This window comes from Vombatus ursinus, unplaced genomic scaffold (genome assembly GCF_900497805.2).
Source record: "Vombatus ursinus unplaced genomic scaffold, bare-nosed wombat genome assembly UNPS02011916.1, whole genome shotgun sequence".
NCBI classification, from domain to species: domain Eukaryota; kingdom Metazoa; phylum Chordata; class Mammalia; order Diprotodontia; family Vombatidae; genus Vombatus; species Vombatus ursinus.
In genome coordinates, this window is record NW_020951694.1 from 3,514,758 (window position 1) to 3,534,327 (window position 19,570).

The 19,570-nt window shown below is 35.5% G+C and overlaps 1 protein-coding gene across 1 annotated transcript in view; it reads left to right on the plus strand.

Annotated features, from left to right (window-relative positions):
* The window catches only part of STX8 (syntaxin 8), a 272,706-nt gene extending 264,617 nt beyond the window's left edge, over nucleotides 1-8,089 (plus strand). Inside the window, exon 8 of the mRNA XM_027857160.1 lies at nucleotides 7,910-8,089. Coding sequence (XP_027712961.1) covers nucleotides 7,910-7,977 — 68 coding nt within the window. The 3' untranslated portion in view covers nucleotides 7,978-8,089. The remainder of the gene's footprint in view (nucleotides 1-7,909) is intronic.
* Nucleotides 8,090-19,570: the final 11,481 nt, after the last annotated feature.

Sequence of the window (19,570 nt, forward strand, 5' to 3'; positions counted from 1 at the left end):
AGACTGGAAAAATTAATCTGTCAGTGATAAACAAGAATGGATTGGAAGCGAAAAAGACTAGAGGCAGGATGATATAAGAAGCATTATGAAGGAAGAATGAAATCAGAGGTAGTCCCTAATATTTTGAGCTTAAATGACAGAGACAACATTCCTCAGTTTCCTTCATTGGAAAACGAAGCAGTTAGATCCTAAAGTACATATATACTTGTGTGTTATACATACATATATACATACATAAATTTTTTTAACCCAATCCATGGACATATATTCACTTCTAGCTGAGAAGGACTTGTGAGTGATTTTGAGAAACTGATATTTCAAGAAATAAGGGGATCCTTAGCAAAGCACAAAGCTCTCCATAGTGTGACAGTCTTGTGAGAGCTCATCTCCAAGGTAACCTCAGTTTTCAAAATATTAAATCTTAAAATCACTATGTAAATATTTTTATCTTCTCTGCTTGAATGTCCCTCTTTTCCCATTTTATTTGCCCATTAAATGGAACGTTTACATGAACTTTTAAGAACAAATATTCCTGTTTTGTCTTTTCTCCTGCTTATTCCACCTGAACTCAGAGGTCTGCAGCAAAAGTCCTATTTGATGAGCAAGAACAAGCTAGTTAACTCATAAGTAAATGTCACTTGTTGTCAAGCATAACTGAAGTGAACTTACTAGCAAAATCTCTTATGTGTTCTCCTTGCAGATTGCTTAGGAATTTTAAGGGTGTAGGAGTCTTGACTTTTCCAGTATAATGTGGAAGCCTGGAAATAAGAGAACTATGAACCATCTAACAAATTTTAGCATTAGGAGTAACCTGATTTACCTAATCCACCCCCCTCACTTCACAGATGAAGAAGAAAAGTGACTTGCCCATCTAGTAAATCAAGACTCAGTTTCCATTCCAGTGTCTCAGAGCTTAGTGAGAAGAGTGTTGGATTTAGAATTGGGCAACACTTAGATGTGAATCTCACCTCTAATAATAGTTATTTGATATACATCAATCATTTCACTTCTGTAAGCTTTAGTTTCCTCATCTTTAAAATAGAGATAATCATACTATCAAACTCAGAGGGTTGTTGTGAGGACCAAATGAGGTAATGTATGGGAAATACTTTGCAAATTTAAAAGCATTAAATAAATGTCAGCTATTATTATCTGTTCAAAATAAGAACAAGAAAACAACAATATTATTTTCAGGAGAAAAATCTTGCAGGTAATTTTTCCAGCAGGCTTTCCTACCATGTCCAATATTTATAAAACACTTTTTTTGTGCAGGGTACTATGCTAGCATTATAAACTGTACCTGTCCTCAAGTTGGTCATAATTTAACAACGGAAAGATAAGATACGTAGACAACTAATTATGGTACACATATATAGGGGATATCAAATCTTGGGATGAAAGATTCTTTTCTTCCTTCATTCCTTCTGTAGACACAGGAAAGAGGGGCTAACACAGGTATTACCTGTCAACTCACCAATTATTCACTTTCCTTGAATTCCCATCTGGTCTGAATAGAGGAAACCATTCTCAGTGCCATATTTACTAGTAAGCAATTTGTATTTAAAACACACACACACACACACACACACACACACACACACACACACACAGAGAACTCCATTCAGATAGGCAAAAAACATTGCATTTAATTTCATGTTGAAAAGGTGTTGTGCTTTTTAAAAATTCTGTTTCTTTTTAGATCCTATGACTTAGATTTACAAGTATTATAGATAGAGTAATATTCATCTGGTTGGTAAACATATAAACTGGATAGCCATTTTTTCCCACTCTTTTAAGCTTCAGTGTCCTAATGATGATTAAGAAAGAAATTCCCTGATGTTCAGAGGGAAAATCTGCAATTTCAGGTGCAATTATGCTAGTGAGTGCTGGTATGTTGAATGGAGTGCTTAAGGTACTGCAATTATAAGGAAAGGCCTTGGTGTGGGTATAGGGATGCTCGGGGTAAGTGCATTGAGTGGTTTGAACTAAAACCAGTATTAATGAGAATTAATTGTTCCTATATTTGTATTGCCTCCCCAAATAGATTTAAGCTCTTGACGGGCAGAACCACATGCTTATTTCTTTGCCAGTTTGTAATCTCCGTAATACCTGGCACTGTGCAGTACATGGTACAGATGTGTAATAAATAGCAATTTTGATTGTTTGATAACTGATCATTCAGTTTCAAAGTTATATAATAATCCATGTAATTCATTTTCTATATCAGTCTAAGGATTATAAAGCACTTAAGAAGTTATGAAATATAAAATCTTACTTTTGCTAAAGGATAGATGATCCTGCTCATGTTTAAGGCTTATTTTGAAGGGGGAAAAAAGTTCTGTCTTCACCATTAATTGAACACTATTCAAAGGCTTTCACATTTTTTCCCAGCAAGATAATTCCTTGAGAAGCAATTTCTTTAACCTTGATATTTTGAAGGATTTTCTTCTCCCCTCCTTTAGGAAATACTATATGTGTATGACAATAATCTCAACTTTATGACTTGGAGATTTTTGAGCCCATGTGAACTCATCATTTTTTCTCATTTGGACACTAATGGATAGAAACCATTGGCAATGCTTTTCATGTTTTTTTTTTAAAAAAAAGAATTGGACTGTACTTATGGAAAGAGCCTTTGCCCATCAAGGAAAAGTTACAAGATCTGATATCCCTGTGATCACATACCAAGAAAAACTAGTTTCTTGGAACTAGATTATTTCAGATTGGCTCAAATGAAACTCAGTACACCCCCTAATCATTTTGAGCTTTTCCTCATTTTTGTACATTGCTGATGTAAAGTTATTTTCTCAGTTACAGTTCAAACAATGTCAATTTATTGAAACTTGCTGAAATTTCCTTTATCAGAGGATTTGCATTTGTTGCTAATATTCTTCTTAAAGTCAAAATGATGTTTATCTTTACTCTAAAGGTCTAACTTTTTATTTCTGACCAGTAACATAATTTATAGCCATGTAGCAACTAGTTTAGCAATACAAAATATGTTGCTAAATATCATGAATGTGAACATATATCTGTGTATATATATGTACTCATGTGTACGTGTATAGAATACACATGACATTTATATATACACATACATACGTACACAATGATTCAATAGTAAGATAAATTTTTAGTTTTTGTGGACATACACGTATCATAGATTCATAACAACTTTCTTCCATCCTGTCATTTTTTCCATTATTCTGTGACCTTGTTAGAGCATATCTAAGTTTGTAGCTCTGTATAGTTCAAAGAGCCTTTAAAGTCTTTAAACTTTAAAGTCAAAAGACCTGGGTTCAGATCCTGGACCTTTGTATTACTTACCAACCATATGACCTTGGGCAAGATACTTAAGATCTAAGTTTCTTCATCTGTAAAATAGAAATAATTAATATTTGTAAGTTTACTGTTATCTTTAGTAGGTTATATTATCTTCTGGAGGATCAGTGTGAACTAGGGCAAGATGTATCGGAGAAAAAGAACTTGTTCTCATCATGTTCAACATCAAGAGACACCAATGAGGAGAAGGCAGTGGGAATGAAAATTCTGGAGTATATCAATCACTTAAATCATTTTCCAGAACAGAGAGGCTGTCCTAGTCCAAAACAGTATCTTGTGGAAAGTTTAAATAATTGAGTATTTGCAAATCTTGTTTTCTTAAGTAGAGGAGATGACCTCATATTTGCTGGTATCTTCTGTGTAGATGGCTAGCAGAGAACCATGCCATTTCAAAACACTTATCTAAGTGGTCAGTGACTTACTCATTTACATAAAGTAGAAATCTAATAACATATAAGCCCCTTAATCAATACTTTGTACCAGCTTTAAGAATGTTTAGCCTGCTCTCAGAATTCTCTATTTGGAATAATTTTGCAATAAATTATTTGAGATTGACTAGCATCAAAACATTTTCTACTAGAAACATTTCAATTTGCAGTTGCTCTTTTATGTAAGCTTGTCACTTTAAGAAAAAAAAATGTTTGATATAAAAAAACCCTGCCTCACATAGTTATATAGAATATGTAAATTTAATAAGTCTATTCAATTAGCATATATTGAGTATCTACTATATGTAAGGAAGGCTTCTACTAAAGGCCTATTCTAGGACCAGTTCTGGCAGGTCCTACCAAGCTAGAAAGCAGTTTGAGTCTAGGTCCCAGGATGAACTTGAAAGACTTTTGTTCAGAGATAGATACATTTGGAGAGACTCATAACGAGGCTGAGGTGGCTAGCATCATGAATCCTTTGGAATTGTGGTTGACCATTGTGTTGATCAGATTTACTAAGTCTTTCAAAGTTAATTATCTTTATTACTGTTACTGTATAGATTATTCACCTGGTTCTACTCACTTTGCATTAGTTCATACAAGTCTTCCCAGGTTTTTCTGAAACTGTCCTCTTTATCATTTTAAAAAATATTTTGTTTTTTTCCAATTACATATAAAAACACTTTTTAACATTCATTTTTTAAAATGTTGAGTTCCAGATTCAAAAAACATTTGTCATTTTCCCTTTGCATCATATTAGCCAATCTGATAGGTTTGAGGTTGCACCTCAGAATTGTTTTAATTTGCATTTCTCTAATCTATAGTGATTTGGAACATTTTTTCATATGACTATAGATAGCTTTGATTTCTTAATCTGAAAATGAAATGACTCTAATTCTTATAAATTTGACTCCGTTCTCTGTGTATTTGAAAAATGAGGCCTTTATCAGAGAAACTTGCAGTAAAAAATTTTTTAGTTATGATTATTGTATATTTTCCTCCACCCTATTTTCCTGTTTATCTTTCTCTCTGTCTCTCTCCTTTCACCCTGTCCATCCTCAAAAGTGTTTTGCTTCTAATCACTACCTCCCCCAATCTGCCCTTCCTTTTATCAGCCCCACCCCTTTTTCTTCTTCTCCCCTCTTACTTCCTTGTAGGATAAGATAGATTTCTTTACTCAGTATGAATGTTATTCTGAGTATGCATGTTATTCCATCTTTGAGCCAATTCTGATGAGTGTAAGATTCAAGCATTGTCTGTTACCTGTACATACCCCCCATCTCCACTGTAAAAGTTATTTCATGCCTTTTTATGTGAGATAATTTTCCCCATTCTACTTCTCCCTTCCCCCTTCTCCTAGTACATCCCTCTTTCTCATCCCTTATTTTTTTTTTTTTAGATATCATCCCATCATAGTCAATTCACACTCATGCTTTCTGTCTATGTGTCCTTCAAACTGCCCTAATAATGAGAAAGTTCTTAGGAGTTACAAGTATCATCTTCCCATGTAGGAATGTAAACAGTTTAACCTTATTGAATCCCTTATGATTTCACTTCCCTGTTTACTTTTTCATGTTTCTCTTGAGTCATCTGTTTGAAAGTCAAATCTTCTGTTCAACTCTGGTCTTTTCATCAGGAATACTTGAAAGTCCTCTGTTTCATTAATTATTTATTTTTTCCCCTGAAGGATTGTTCTTGCTTTAGCTGGTAAGTGATTCTTGGCTGCAATCTTAGCTCCTTTGCCCTCCAGAATATCTCATTCCAAGCCCTCTGATCCTTTAATGTAGAAGCTGCTAAATCTTGTGTTATCTCTGTGGCTCCACGATATTTGAATTGTTTCTTTCTGGCGGCTTGCAGTATGTTCTTCGTGGTCTTGGAGCTCTGGAATTAGGCTATAATATTTCTGTGAGTTGTCATTTGGGGATCAGTTTTAAGAGGTGATTGGTGGATTCTTTCAATTTCTTTTGTACCCTCTGGTTCTAGAATATCAGGGCAGTTTTCCTTGATAATTTTTTGAAAGATGATGTCTAGCCTCTTTTTTTGATCATGGCTTTCAGATAGTCCAAATAATTCTTAAATTATCTCTCCTGGATCTGTTTTCCAGGTCAGTTATTTTTCCAGTGAGATATTGCACATTTTCTTCTATTCTTTCATTCTCTAGATTTTGTTTTGTTTGTTGATATCTCATGGATTGAGGATTTATTTTAATGTTGTTTGGAGCGGAATTTGGGAGAGCCCAGTCAAGTCTCTGCCTTGCCTCCACCCCCCATCATTTATTATAAATAATATTTTATCACATTCGTATGGCAAATTTGTTCAGCTGTTCCCCAGCTAATGGGTATCTTCTTAGTTTTCTGTTCTCTCCCACCACTAACTGAACTGCTTTAAATATTTTTGTACATATGGGCTATTTTCCTCTTTCTTTGACCTTCCTGAGATACAACCCCTAGTAATGGTGGTATAGGGTCAAAGGGGATGCAGTTTAATAGCGTCCTGGGCATGGTTCCAAATAGCTTTCCAGAATGGTTGGATTAGTTCACAGCTCCACCAACAGTACATTAGTATGCCTTTTTTCCCACGTGCCCCCAGCATGTCATTTTTCTTTTTTGTTATCTTAGCCAAGCTGATGGGTATGAAGTGTTGATCTGTTTTTTAAACCAATACCAAATGGTTTTGATGATTGATGCCTTATAGTAGTATATTAGTCCTAAAGTTTAAGTTCTTGAAGTGCTAATTCCCCTTCATTCCAACATTTTTTTCATTAATTCTTTTAATATTCTAGATTTTTTTATTCATTTAAATGAATTTTGTCATTATTTAACTCTGTAAAATGTGATTTTGGTAGTTTCATTAATCTAGGATTAAAACCATACATTAACTTTGATTTATTGTCATTTTATCACATTGGCATAGTTCAGCCATGAGAACTAAATATTCCTCCAGCTATTTCATTTGCCATTTATTTCTTTAAAAAATATTTTGTAACTGAATCTATACAAGTATTGAATGTGTTTAGATAGATTGATTCTCAAATATTTATACACTTTTTAGTAATTTTGGATTGGATTTGCTTTTTGGATTTTGAAATGCTGTTGATTTGATGGGTTAAATTTGTAACCCACATCTTGGATCATACTATTAATTGTCTTAATTAGTCTCTTATTGAATTCCTTGGATTTTCTAAGTAAACTCTTGTGTTGTCAGCAAATAAGGATAGTTATGGCTTCTCTTTATCTGTCTTTACACTTCTAATTTTTTCTCTTTTTTCATTGCTTAACATTTCTAGAACTATGTCAAGTAATAATGGGAAGAGTAGCTATCTTTCCATTGCTGCTGTATTTATTGGGAAAGCTTCTAATATATCACCATTGCACATGGTGCTTATGTTTTGTTTTAGGTAGATACTTTTTATTATGTTAAAAATTATTTTCAAAAATTTTGAACTGACATTCATTTGTTGATATTGATCTATGATTCCTCTTTGTTTTTATCCTTCCCCAGTTTAGGGATAGGACTATGTTTGTGTAATAAAAGGAGAAAAGCCATTTGGGGGAGGCACTTTATAACACAATGCCTAATTTTCCCCAGGAGCAGAGATCTTTATGAAATTAGGAATATTGACAATTGTGCCATTTGTGTCCCAGTTAATTTTGTAAAAGTCAGGAGTGTTGCATTAATGGAGAAGATGATGAACATTGACAGGAGGAGAAACTCCGGCCCTGGAATGAGTGGCTAGAATCCTTTGGTATTTCCTGAACTATCCCACGTAACACATTCTGACCTCATCATCTGTGGTGGACCAGAGATGTGATACTCTGGCCTGTGCAGATTCAGGCTCCAACAGTAATGGCACCCACAGTGCTTCTCTTAATGCTTCTTGCTTTCTTGTCCTTATAGAAACAGTTGTAATTGTTCTACATCTGGCATATAATTCATCTGTTTTGTTTTGTTTTTGAGAGACAGTGAGGGCTACACTTCCATTTTACTGGTCAGATGACTAGAAAATTCTATTTTGACATTTTCAAGAATGTTTAGGCATTGCTATCTTTTTCTTCAGAAAAGGCTTACTAGAATGTGTTTTCTTTTGGAAACATCATTTCAATAAAATTAAAGAAGTAATTTGTACTTTTTTTTTCCAGGAATGATGATGGTGATTGTATTGCTGCTCATTGCAATTGTGGTAGTTGCAGTCTGGCCAACCAGCTAACATGGTTTAAGAAACTATTGCAGATGGACCCTCTCAATGATGGAACCAAATCCCAGAAATGCCTTTGGTATATGAAGCAACGCTGTAAATAAATGGAATAATGTTACACTGATGCTGTGGTCTTCTAATCTTCATTGGTCCTAACCAAGCTTATAATGTGGGCTACCCAGATTGAAGAGGTGACAATTCCCAATAGCTTCATTGTGAATAATGTACATATAGTCTTACTTTCGCTTAGAAATCAACATAAAAGGGGCAGATTTCTCAGTATGTATATTTATGACACTACTAGTGAACCAATATGGGGCAACATGTTTAAGTATGAAGTAGTGTATATAAGCTAAATACTGAACTGTTACAAGAATTTACAAATGGGGGAAATGTTATTGAGGGCTAGGGTAATTCTAGAAATCTTCATGAAGGAGGTAGATATTGAATTGGATCTTGAAGGAATGGCAGTATTTGAATTGTGAGAAGATAAGGGGAGTTATTCTAAATAGGAGAAATAGAATGATATAGTGGATTTGGAAGACTTGAGTTCAAATCCTGGCTCAGATCAGTTTTCTCGTCTCAAAAATGAGAGTTAAACTAGATGATCTCTAAGGATCCCTGTAGCTCCAAATTTTATGATCCTCTAAACAGTATGAACAAACACCTATAGGAGTGAATGAGCATATGAGGATAAGAAGAGACACATATTAAGAATACCAGCCTAATTGATAAGAAAGGTTCTTGTTGCATGGAATAATGATTGAACAAGTTAATGAAAAGCATTTACTGAGTAATTGCTTACTCTGTGCCAAAATCCATACTGATAATTGGGAATAGGAATAGTAAAAATTATACAGTTTTGGCTTTCAGTGTGATCACATTTTAATTGGGGGAAACAACACATGTAGGAAGGTGTAATTCTATGACAGATGGAAAGGACCATTGTTCCTTAGGGTCTGTCGGCAGAAAAAAAATGGCAATGCCCCTGGGCTGGAGTAGGGGTAGAACAGATAGTAAAGTGTGGTGGTGACTCTGAGCTTATCATAGTGTGAGTGGCCATGACTGACCTTTATCTCAGGGTTCCTGATGATTCCCCACAAAGAGGGAGGAGATTCTCTTATTGTTGAGGAGTTTTTCCTTGCAAGAGGTCCAGGTCTACTTTTCTGTAACTTCAACCCATTGTTTTGTCCTTTGGAGTTAAGCAGAACAAGTCCCTCTTCCACATCATAGCCCTTCAGAGATTTGAAAGCAGCTCTTGTGCTTACACTAAATCTTCCCTTCAGGCTCCCAAAGCCAGTTCTTTGAACTGAGCCTCATTAGGCATAGTTTTGAGTCCTCCCTCATCATCATCGTCGCCTTTCTTAGGGCATGCTGTTTGTTTGTTAATATTTCTTAGATCTTATTCATGTAGAATAGAAAGCAACTAGAAAGCAACTTTTTTTCTAGAAAGCAACTGTAACAGTCATCGAGTCCAGCCCTCTTATTTTATACATGAGGTAACTGAAGCGGGATTTGAACCTAGGTATTCCAGACTCTGAGTCCAGTGCGCTGTCTACTATGCCATGCTACGTTTCCCTCTGATGATGCTTCCTTCACTGTTAGTATTTTGTAAAATGCGGTACCCACAATGGAACATGGTACTTCACATGTGATCTCCCAGGGAAGATCCCAGTAGGACTGTAACAAGGGTGGGGCCCTTATTTTAGACATGTGCTCAAGTCACCTGGCCCATATGCACTATGTCTTTGGCTGATAAAAGCACTGGAGAATATATTTGCTGAGCCATTATTAGTGACATCTGAAAGACAGTAGAGAACTGGAGCGGTACCATGGGACTGAAAAAAAAAGACAAATGTTCCCATTTTTAGAAAAAGGAAGAGAAAAAAAATGTGTAAGCTATAGGCCAATGAGTTTGCTTTTATTCCTAGCAAAATTTTAGAATATATCATTAAAAGAACATCTAGGAAAGGAAGGGGGTGATCACAAAGACCCAGCATAGTTTCCTTCAGAACTTGTCATGCCAGACATGGTATTATGTCACCTTGGAAAGGGGGTCTGTGGTTGAGGACCTTGGGGATCTTTGTTTATTAACCTTGTACTGGTTTACATTTTAATCAGTGACTTGAATAAAGGCATAGATGGCATGTTTATCATATTAGCGGAAGGTACAAAGCAGAGTGACAAGGCCCAAAAAGATTTTGACAGGCTAGAACTCTGGGCTGAATCTAATAAGGTGAAATTTAACAAGGACAAATGTGAAAAGTAAAAACTTTTTAATTCTAAATTTTGTGAAGCTTACACCACTATTTTTCTCTTCTTGATGTCTTTTACCTTTTACTTTTTATTTCTTAGACCTGAGTGAAAAGATCAACTTCACACATAAGATGCAGGTGGGTCTAGACAGCAGTACATCTTAAAAAAAAAACCTGGCATTTTTCATGGACTTCACACTCAAGATGTGTTAACATTGCGACTGGGTAGCCAAGAAAGTTAGTGCAATCTTAAGCCGCATTAACAAGGGGCTAGTGTCCAACACTAAGGAGTTGATGTTCCCATTGTATTCTGCTTCAGTTAAAGCACATGTGGTGTATTGTCTTTATTTGTAGGCACTACATTTTAAGGATTTTGATAAGCTGGAGGACAATCAGAAAAGTAAAGGGTCTTGAGGTAACAGTGATAATAATGTCATCATTAATAATAATAATGCTCAGCATTTATTTGGGAGGTCTGTAAGCTAAGGCTTCAGGCACAAGTTGGTCTACGTGGCTTTCGAAGTTGCTTCCACCAAGGAGATTTTGTGACTGATGCTATTAACTTGGCTAGAAGAAACTTGCTCATTTGTGATCTTTGAGCAACTTTAGCAGAATGAGGGAGATAAAGGGGAAATCCTAGGGAATTTAAGGAGAGAGTAAGTGGTGTAGAAATGGAGGCTGGCAGTATAAGTTCCACTTCCATAAGTTGTTAAAACTGGAAGAGACCTTAAAAGTCAGTCTAAAGTAATCCACTCATTTACAGATGAGGAAATTGAGGTAAAAGAGATGAAGAGATTTGTCCAAGGTCTCACAGTGCCAGATCCAAGCCCTATGGGGGACACATGGGAGAACACTGACAAACGTTGCACAGAATAAAAAGGCATAGATGAGTAGTGCTGAGTATCATTAGAGGATCGATCCACATCAGTGAGATAGATCACATCTCTTTTAAAATACTGAAGCACAGAAATAGTAATAGCTAACATTTTTAGAGAACTTTAAGGTTTGCAAAGTACAGTACACATATCTCATTTGAATCTTTCAATAACCCTGAGAAATAAACACAATTATCTTATTGCAGTTTAGCAGACTTAAAAACTGAGACTCAGAGGAGTTAAATGATTTATCCCATAGTCCCACAACTAGTAAGTACAAGAATTCATATTTGAACTTCACTCTCAACTCACTGCAAGTCTAGCTCTCATCCAGTGTTAGATACACCAGGCTATCTCTACTGCTATCATCTGATGGCAAAGGGAAATGAGCCAGAGGGAGGCCACAACTTAAAATGTATGTATAAGAATTTTCCATATGATTGATTGATTATACATTATAGTTTATCCTATGACATTTTTTTCTTAGCGCATACAGTATCATTTACAGTAATTACTTATTGGATGAATAAAAATCTGTATATCCATGAATGCCTTTTAGTTTTTTCCAAGTGACTGTGATGTGAAATGAATTTGTTTAAATTACAGTCAACTCTCAGCTATCTACTTTGGATTTACTGGGAATCCATTAAGGATCTGTTTGACTTTCTAATCTCCCCTTGACTTTCTCAGTGTGTAGTCCCAACAGCATCATGGAGTGTTCTTGTACTACAGCCAGCCTTCATTCCCATAGTGCTGGCTTAGTCATAACAGAAAAAAAAAAGGGGGGGGGGGGGGTTGGGAGGAGGTTAGTCCAAACACAGAGACAATGTACACGTGACAAGATCTGTTCTTTTGAATGAACTATTATAAAGAATACTTGACTGCCCCAATAGCTATGTAACCTGGGGGAAAAATAACTTCTGTCTGATCTTTAGCTTGTTCCTCCATAAAATGAGAATTTGGATTAGAGGACCTTTAAGATCTCTTCTAGTTCTGACATTCCGTGGTGCTGTGATACCCCTTTCCCCCAAAGAAAGGTTTGAAAAGACACAGACACCAAAGGAAAGATGATAGGAGTACCAAGGTTTCGGCTTAGAGGTGATATTGGGAGCAAGGGGAGTGGGAGGTATAAAGAGGAAGGAGATATTGTGAAACTTCTTAGTTCCTCTTCATTTGGGTCTTTAAAAAAAAAAAACCAAATCAACCAAACGTCATCTTCCCCAATTACATGAAAACAATTTTTAACATTTTTTTAATGTTTTGAGTTCCAAATTCAATCCTACCCTCCCTTCCCAACCCCTCCCTGAAGCAGTGCACAATCTGATATAGGTTATATATGACCAAATCATGTAAAATATATGTCCCTATCAGTCATTTTTGTAGGAGAAAACGAGAGAGAGAAGAAACAAAAAAAGAAAAATAGTATGCTTCGATCCTCATTCAGACTCCATCAGTTCTTTCTTTGGATGTGGATAGCATTTTTCATCATGAGTTCTTTGATATTGTTTTGGATCATTGTATTGCTGAGAATAGCTAAATCATTTACAATTCATCATAAAATATTGCTGTCACTGTGTATGATGTTCTCCTGGTTCAGCTCACTTCACTCCGCATCAGTTCGTGTAAGTCCAGGTTTTTCCTGAAAGCATCCTGCTCGTCATTTCTTATAGCACAATAATATTCCATCAAAATCATATATCACAACTTGTTCAGCCATTCCCCAAGTGATGGGCATCCCCACAGTTTTCAGTTCTTAGCCTCCACAAAAATAGCTGTTATAACTATTTTCGTACAAATAGGTCTTTTCCCCTTTATTTATTTTTTATCTCTTTGGGATACAGACTTAGTACTGGTATTGCCGGACCAAAGGGTATGTATGCACAGTTCTGTAGCCCTGTGGTCATAGTTCCAAATTCCTCTCCAGTATGGTTGGATCAGTTTACAACTCCACCCACAGTGCCAATTTTTTTGGCCAATTTAGTGTCCCAATTTTACCACATCCCCTCTTGGTTTTAGATAGATATTACTTATCATTTTAAGGAAAACACCACTTGTTCCTATGCTTTCTGGTATTTTTAATAGGAATAGGTGCTGTGTTTTGTCAAAGGCTTTTTCTGCATCTAATGAGATAATCATATGATTTCTGTGGGTATTGTTATTGATATGGTCAATTATGCTGATAGTTTTCCTAATATTGAACTAGCCCTGCATTCTTGGTATAAATCTTACCTGGTCATAGTGTATGATCCTTCTTATATATTGCTGTAATCTCCTTGCTAGTATTTTATTTGAAATTTTTGCATCAATATTCATTTGGGAAATTGGCCTCGTTTTCTTTCTCTGTTTTCGCTCCTCCTGGTTTAGGTATCAGCACTATATTTGTATCATAAAAGGAATTTTGTAGGACTCCTTCCTTACCTATTTTTCAAAATGGTTTATAAAGTATTGGAATTAATTGTTCTTTAAATATTTGGTAGAATTCACTTGTGAATCCATCTGATCCTGGGGATTTTTTCCTAAGGTAACTAATTGATGGCTTGTTCAACTTATTTTTCTAAAATAGGGTTATTTACGTATTCTACTTCTGTTAATCTGAGCAACTTATATTTTTGTAAATATTGGATTGTCAGGTTTATTGGCATACAACTGAGGAAAATAGCTCCTAATAATTGCTATAATTTCATCTCTTTTGGTGGTGAATTCACCCTTTTCATTTTTGATACTAGTGATTTGTTTTCCTTTTTTTAAACCAAATTTAATCACATCAAATTGTTTCTTTTTTTTCATAAAACCAGTTCCCAGTTTTATTTATTACTTCAGTTGTTTTCTTACTTTCAGTTTTATTAATCTGTCCTTTAAATTTCAGGATTTCCAATTTGGTATTTAATTGGGGATTTTAAATTTGTTCTCTTTCTAGTTTTTTTAGCTGCATGTCCAATTCATTGATCCATTATTTTATTGATGTGACCTTTTATAGATATAAATTTCTTCTAAGTACTACTTTGGCTACATCTCATATATTTTGGTATGTTGTCTTATTGTTGTCATTCTCTTTAATGAAATCATTGATTATTTCTATGATTTGTTCTTTGAAGCACTCATTCTTTAGGATTAGATTATTTAGTTTACAATTAATTTTCAATCTGTGTTTCCAAGGCCCTTTATTAAATGTTATTTTTATTGCATTATGATCTGAAAAGGACACTTTTAGTATTTCTGCTTTTCTGCATTTGGTTGTAAGATTTTTATGCCCTAATATATAGTTCTTTTTTGTGTAGATGTCATGTACTGCTGAGAAAAAAGTACATTCCTTTCTATTCCCATTCAGTTTTGTCCAGAGGTCTATCATAAGGAACTTTTCTAAACTACCGTTCCCCCACTAGTATAATTTTATTGTTTATTTTCTCCTGTAACTCATTTAACTTTTCCTTTAAGAAATTGGATGCTGTTGTTGGTGGAGTTGTGAACTGACCCAGCCATTTTGTAAAACAATTTGGAACTATGCCCAAAGGGCAATACCACTTCTAGGGCTGTATCCCAAAGAGATCAAAAGAGAAAAGGACCCTTATGCACAAAAATATTTATAGCAGCTCTTTCTGCAGTGGCAAAGAATTGGAAATTGAGGGGATGCCCATCAATCGGGGAATGGCTGAACAAGTTGTGGTGTGTGAATGCAATGGAATACTATTGTGCTATAAGAAATGATGAGCAAGCGGACTTCAAAAAAACCTGGAAAGACTTGTATGGATTGATGCTAAGTGAAGTGAACAGAACCAAGAGAATGTTGTACACAGTAATAGCCACATTGTACGATGACTAACTTTGATAGATTTAGCTCTTCTCAGCAGTGCCAGGATCCAGAAGTCTCATGTCCAGAAGTCTCATGATGGAAAATGCTATCCCTGTCCAGAGAAATAACTATGGAATTTGAATGCAGATCAAAGTATACTATTTGCTGTTTTTTTCTCTTTTGTTTTGTTTCTTCTTTCTCGTAGTTCCTTATATTGGCTGTAATTCTTCTTACAACATGACTAATGTGAAAATATGTTTAATAGGAATGTATATGTAGAGCCTATATCAGATTGCATGCCATCTTAAGGAAAGAGGTGGGGAGGGAGGGAGAGAAAATTTAAAACTCAAAATCCTATTGGAGCACCTAGATGGCACAGTGGAGTCAATAGGACCTGAGTTCAAATCCAGTCCCAGACACATGATACTTATTAGCTGTTGTGACCCTGGGCAAGTCATTCAACCCCAATTGCCTCACAAAAAAAAAAAAAAAAGCCTATGGAAGTGATTGTTGAAAACTAAAAATAAATTAATTTAAAAAATAAAAAAAAACACAAAAAAGAATTTGAATGCTATATGATTTGGTGCATATATGTTTAGTATTGATATTGCTTCATTGTCTATGCACTTTTTAGTAAGATGTAGTGTCCTTCCATATCTTTTTAAATTAGATGTGCTTTTGCTTTGTTTGAGATCATGATTGCTACCCCTACTTTTTTGCTTCAGCTGAAGCATAATAGATTTTGCTGCATCCCATTTGTATGTCTTTCTGCTTCGTGTGTTTCTTGTAAACAATGTATTGTTGGATTCTAGTTTTTAATCCACTCTGCTATCTGCTTATGTTTTATGGGTGAATTCAGCCTTTCACATTCACAATTATGATTACAAACTGTATGTTACCCTCCATCCTATTTTCCCCCTATTTATCTTTTCATTCTCTCCTTTAACCTTGTCCCTCCTCAAAAGTATTTTGCTTCTAACCACCACCTCCTGCAATTTGCCCTTTCTTCTTTCAGATTCCCCCCTCCTTATTCTTTTCTTCCTTCTCTCACCTGTAGAGTAAGATAGATTTCCTGTACCAAACTGAGTGTATATGTTATTCCCTTTTTCGGCCAATTCTGATGAGAGAAAGCTTCAAGACTTGCCCTCCAGGCTTTCATCTTTCCGTCCTTTGTAAAAGCTCTTTTGTACCTCTTTTACATGAGATAATTTACCCCATTCCACCTCTTCCCTTTCCCTTTCTCCCAATACATCCCTCTTTTTCACCTCTTAATTTTTTTTATATCATTCCATCAAAATGAACTCATACCTGGTTCCTCTGTTTATGTATACTCCTAATTGCACTAATAATGATAAAGTTCTTAGGAGTTACAAGTGCCACCTTCCCATGTAGGAATGTAAATAGTTTAACCTTATTGAATCCCTTATGATTTCTCTTTCCTGTTTACCTTTTCATGCTTCTCTTGAGTCTTCTATTTGAAAGTCAAATTTTCTACTCAACTCTGGTCTTTTCATCAGCAATGCTTGGAAGTTCTACGTAATTAAATATCCTTTTTTCCCCCTGAAGGATTTTATACTCAGTTTTGCTGGGAAGGTGATTTTTGGTTGTAATCCTAGCTCTTTTGCTCTCTAGAATATCATATTCCAAGCCCTCTGATCTTTTAATGTAGAAGCTGCTAGATCTTGTATTATCCTGACTGTGGCTCTACAATATTTGAATTATTTCTTTCTGGCTGCTTGCAGTATTTTCTTCATGGTCTGGGAGCTTTGGAATTAGGCTATAATGTCCCTGGGAGTTTTCACTTTGGGATCTCTTTTAGGAAGTGATCAGTAGATTCTTTCAATTTCTATTTTACCCTCTGGTTCTAGGATATCAGGGCAGTTTTCTTTGATGATTTCTTGAAAAATTATGTCTATGCTCTTTTTTTTATCATAGCTTTCAGGTAGCCCAATAATTCTTAAATTATCTTTCCTTGATCTATTTCCCAGGTCAGTTGTTTTTCCAATGAGATATTTCACATTTTTTTCTTTTTTTCCTTCTTTTGGTCTCTTGGAGTCATTGATTTCCACTTGCCCAATTCTAATTTTGAAGGAATTATTTTCTTCAGTGAGCTTTTGTATCAAGCAAGATGGTAAGGCAAGAATTCTCCTGAACTCTCCTAAATTCACCTCTAAACAATTATAGAACAATGCCTTAAAATGAATTTTGGAGCAGCAGAACCAACAAAAGAACAAGTGAAACAATTTTCCAGCCCAAGAGAACTTAGAAGGTTAGCAACAGGAAAGATCTGTCTCAACAGAGCAAAGGAGAGCACAGTCCAATGCAGGTGTTGTTTGCAACAAACCATACCTGTGAGGCCCCCATAGTTGGTCAGTGACAAGGGCCCATGTCCCTGATGCAGATCAGTGGCAAGATACTCAGTGCAAGAAACATGGGACAGTACTCCCTTCACCGCAGGAGCAGAGCCCAACTTTAACATTAAATTTAAAGTCAAGAATTAGACTGGAAAAATGAGCAAAAAACAAAACAACAACAAAAAAAGAGACCCTGACCATACAAAGTTATTATGGTGACAGGGATGATCAAAACACAAACTCAGGAGAAGACAACAATGTCAAAATGCCCACGTGCAATGAAAAAAATGCCTACGTGCAAAGCCTCAAAGAAAAATGTGAATTGGTCTCATGACCAAAAAGAACTCCTGGAGGAGCTCAAAAAGGACTTTAAAAATCAAATAGGAGAGGTAGTGGAAAAATTGGGAAAAGAAATGAGAGTAATGCAAGAGAATCATGGAAAAAAAAAGATTCAACAGCTTAGTAAAGGAAACAAAATAGAAAAAGATGTACAAAAATTAACTGAAGAAAACAACATAAAACGTAGAATTGGCCAAATGGAAAAGGAAGTATAAAAGCTCACTGAAGAAAATAATTCTTTAAAAATTAGAATTGGGCAAGTGGAAGCTAATGATGTGTTCATGGGGCATCAAGAAACAATAAAACAAAATGCAAAAAATGAAGAAAAAGAAGAAAATGTGAAATATCCCATTGGAAAAACAACTGACCTGGAAATAGATTGAGGACAGATAATTTAAGAATTATTGGACTACCTAAAAGTCAGGATTAAAAAAAAAGAGCCTAGACGTAATTTTTCAAGAAATTATCAAGAAAAACTGCTCTTATATCCTAGAACCAGCAGGTAAGGTAGAAATCAAAAGAATTCATTGCTCACCTGCTGAAAGACATCCCAAAATGAAAACTCCCAGGAATATTGTAGCCAAATTCCAGAGGTCCCAGACCAAGAAGAAAATAACCCAAGCGGACAGAAAGAATTCAAATATTGTGGAGCCATAGTCAGGATTACACAGGCTTTATCAACTTCTACATGGGGGGGGGGCGGATCTTGTAATATGATATTCTGGAAGGGAAAGGACCTAGGATTACAACCAAGAATCACCTACCCACCAAAACTGAATGTCATCCTTCAGGACTTTAAAAAAAAAAATCAATATTCAATGAAATAGAGGACTTTTAAGCATTCCTGATGAAAGAGGTGAACAGAAAATTTGATTTTCAAATGCTGGATTCAAGGGAAGCATTAAAAGGTAAACAGGAAAGAGAACATATAAGGGATTCAATAAGGCTAAACTGTTTACATTCATACAGGAGTAGATGATACTTCTAACTCTTAAGAACTTTTCCACTCAGGGTAGTTAGAAGGAGTATACATTGACAGACGATGCAGGTGTGAGTTGACTATGATGGGATGATATCCAAAAAAGCAAAATTAAAGGGTGAGAAAGAGGATTGCCCTTGGAGAAGAGGAAGGAAAAGATAGAATGGGGTAGATTATCTCAGATGAAGAGGTACAAAAGAGCTATTATAGTGGAGGGAAAGATGGGGGGAGGGGGACAGCCAATGCTTGAGCCTTACACTTACCAGAATGGGATCAATGAAGGAATAACATACACACAGTTGGGTATGGAAATCTATCTTCCCTATAGGGGAGTAGAAGAGGAAGGGTATTGTAGAAGGGAGGGTGGATTGGTGGAGGAAGTGGTGCAAAGCAAAACACTTGTGAGGAGGGATAGGGTGAAAGGAGGGAGAGAGAGAAGGATAAATGGGGAAAATTAGATGGAGGGAAATACACAGGTAGTAATCATAACTGTGAATGGAAATGGGATAAACTCACAATAAAATAGAAGCAGTTGGCAGAGTGGATTAAAAACCAAAATCCTGCATTATGTTGTTTATGAGCTTTTGTACCTCCTTTTCTATTTGTCCAACTCTACTTTTTAAAGAATTCTTCTCTTCAGCAAATCTTAAAAAAAAAAAAAAAAATTGTATGTCTTTTCCCATTTGGCCAATTCTACTTTTTAAAGAGTTCTTTTCAGTGGATTTTTGTGCCTCTTTTACTGTGTGGCTTATTCTGTTTTTTTTAAGATGTTATTTTCTTCTTGCATCACTCTTACTTCTTTTCCCAATTTTATTTCTACCTCTCTTATTTGATTTTTAAAATCCTTTTTGAGCTCTTCTGTGAGGTTTTTTTTTGGGAGGGGGAGGATGACTGAGACCAATTCACGTTTTTCTTTTAGGATTTGCATGTAGCTGTTTTGACATTGTTGTTCTCTTCTGAGTTTGTTTTGATTGTCCCTGTCACCATAGTAACTTTTTATGGTCAAGTTGCAT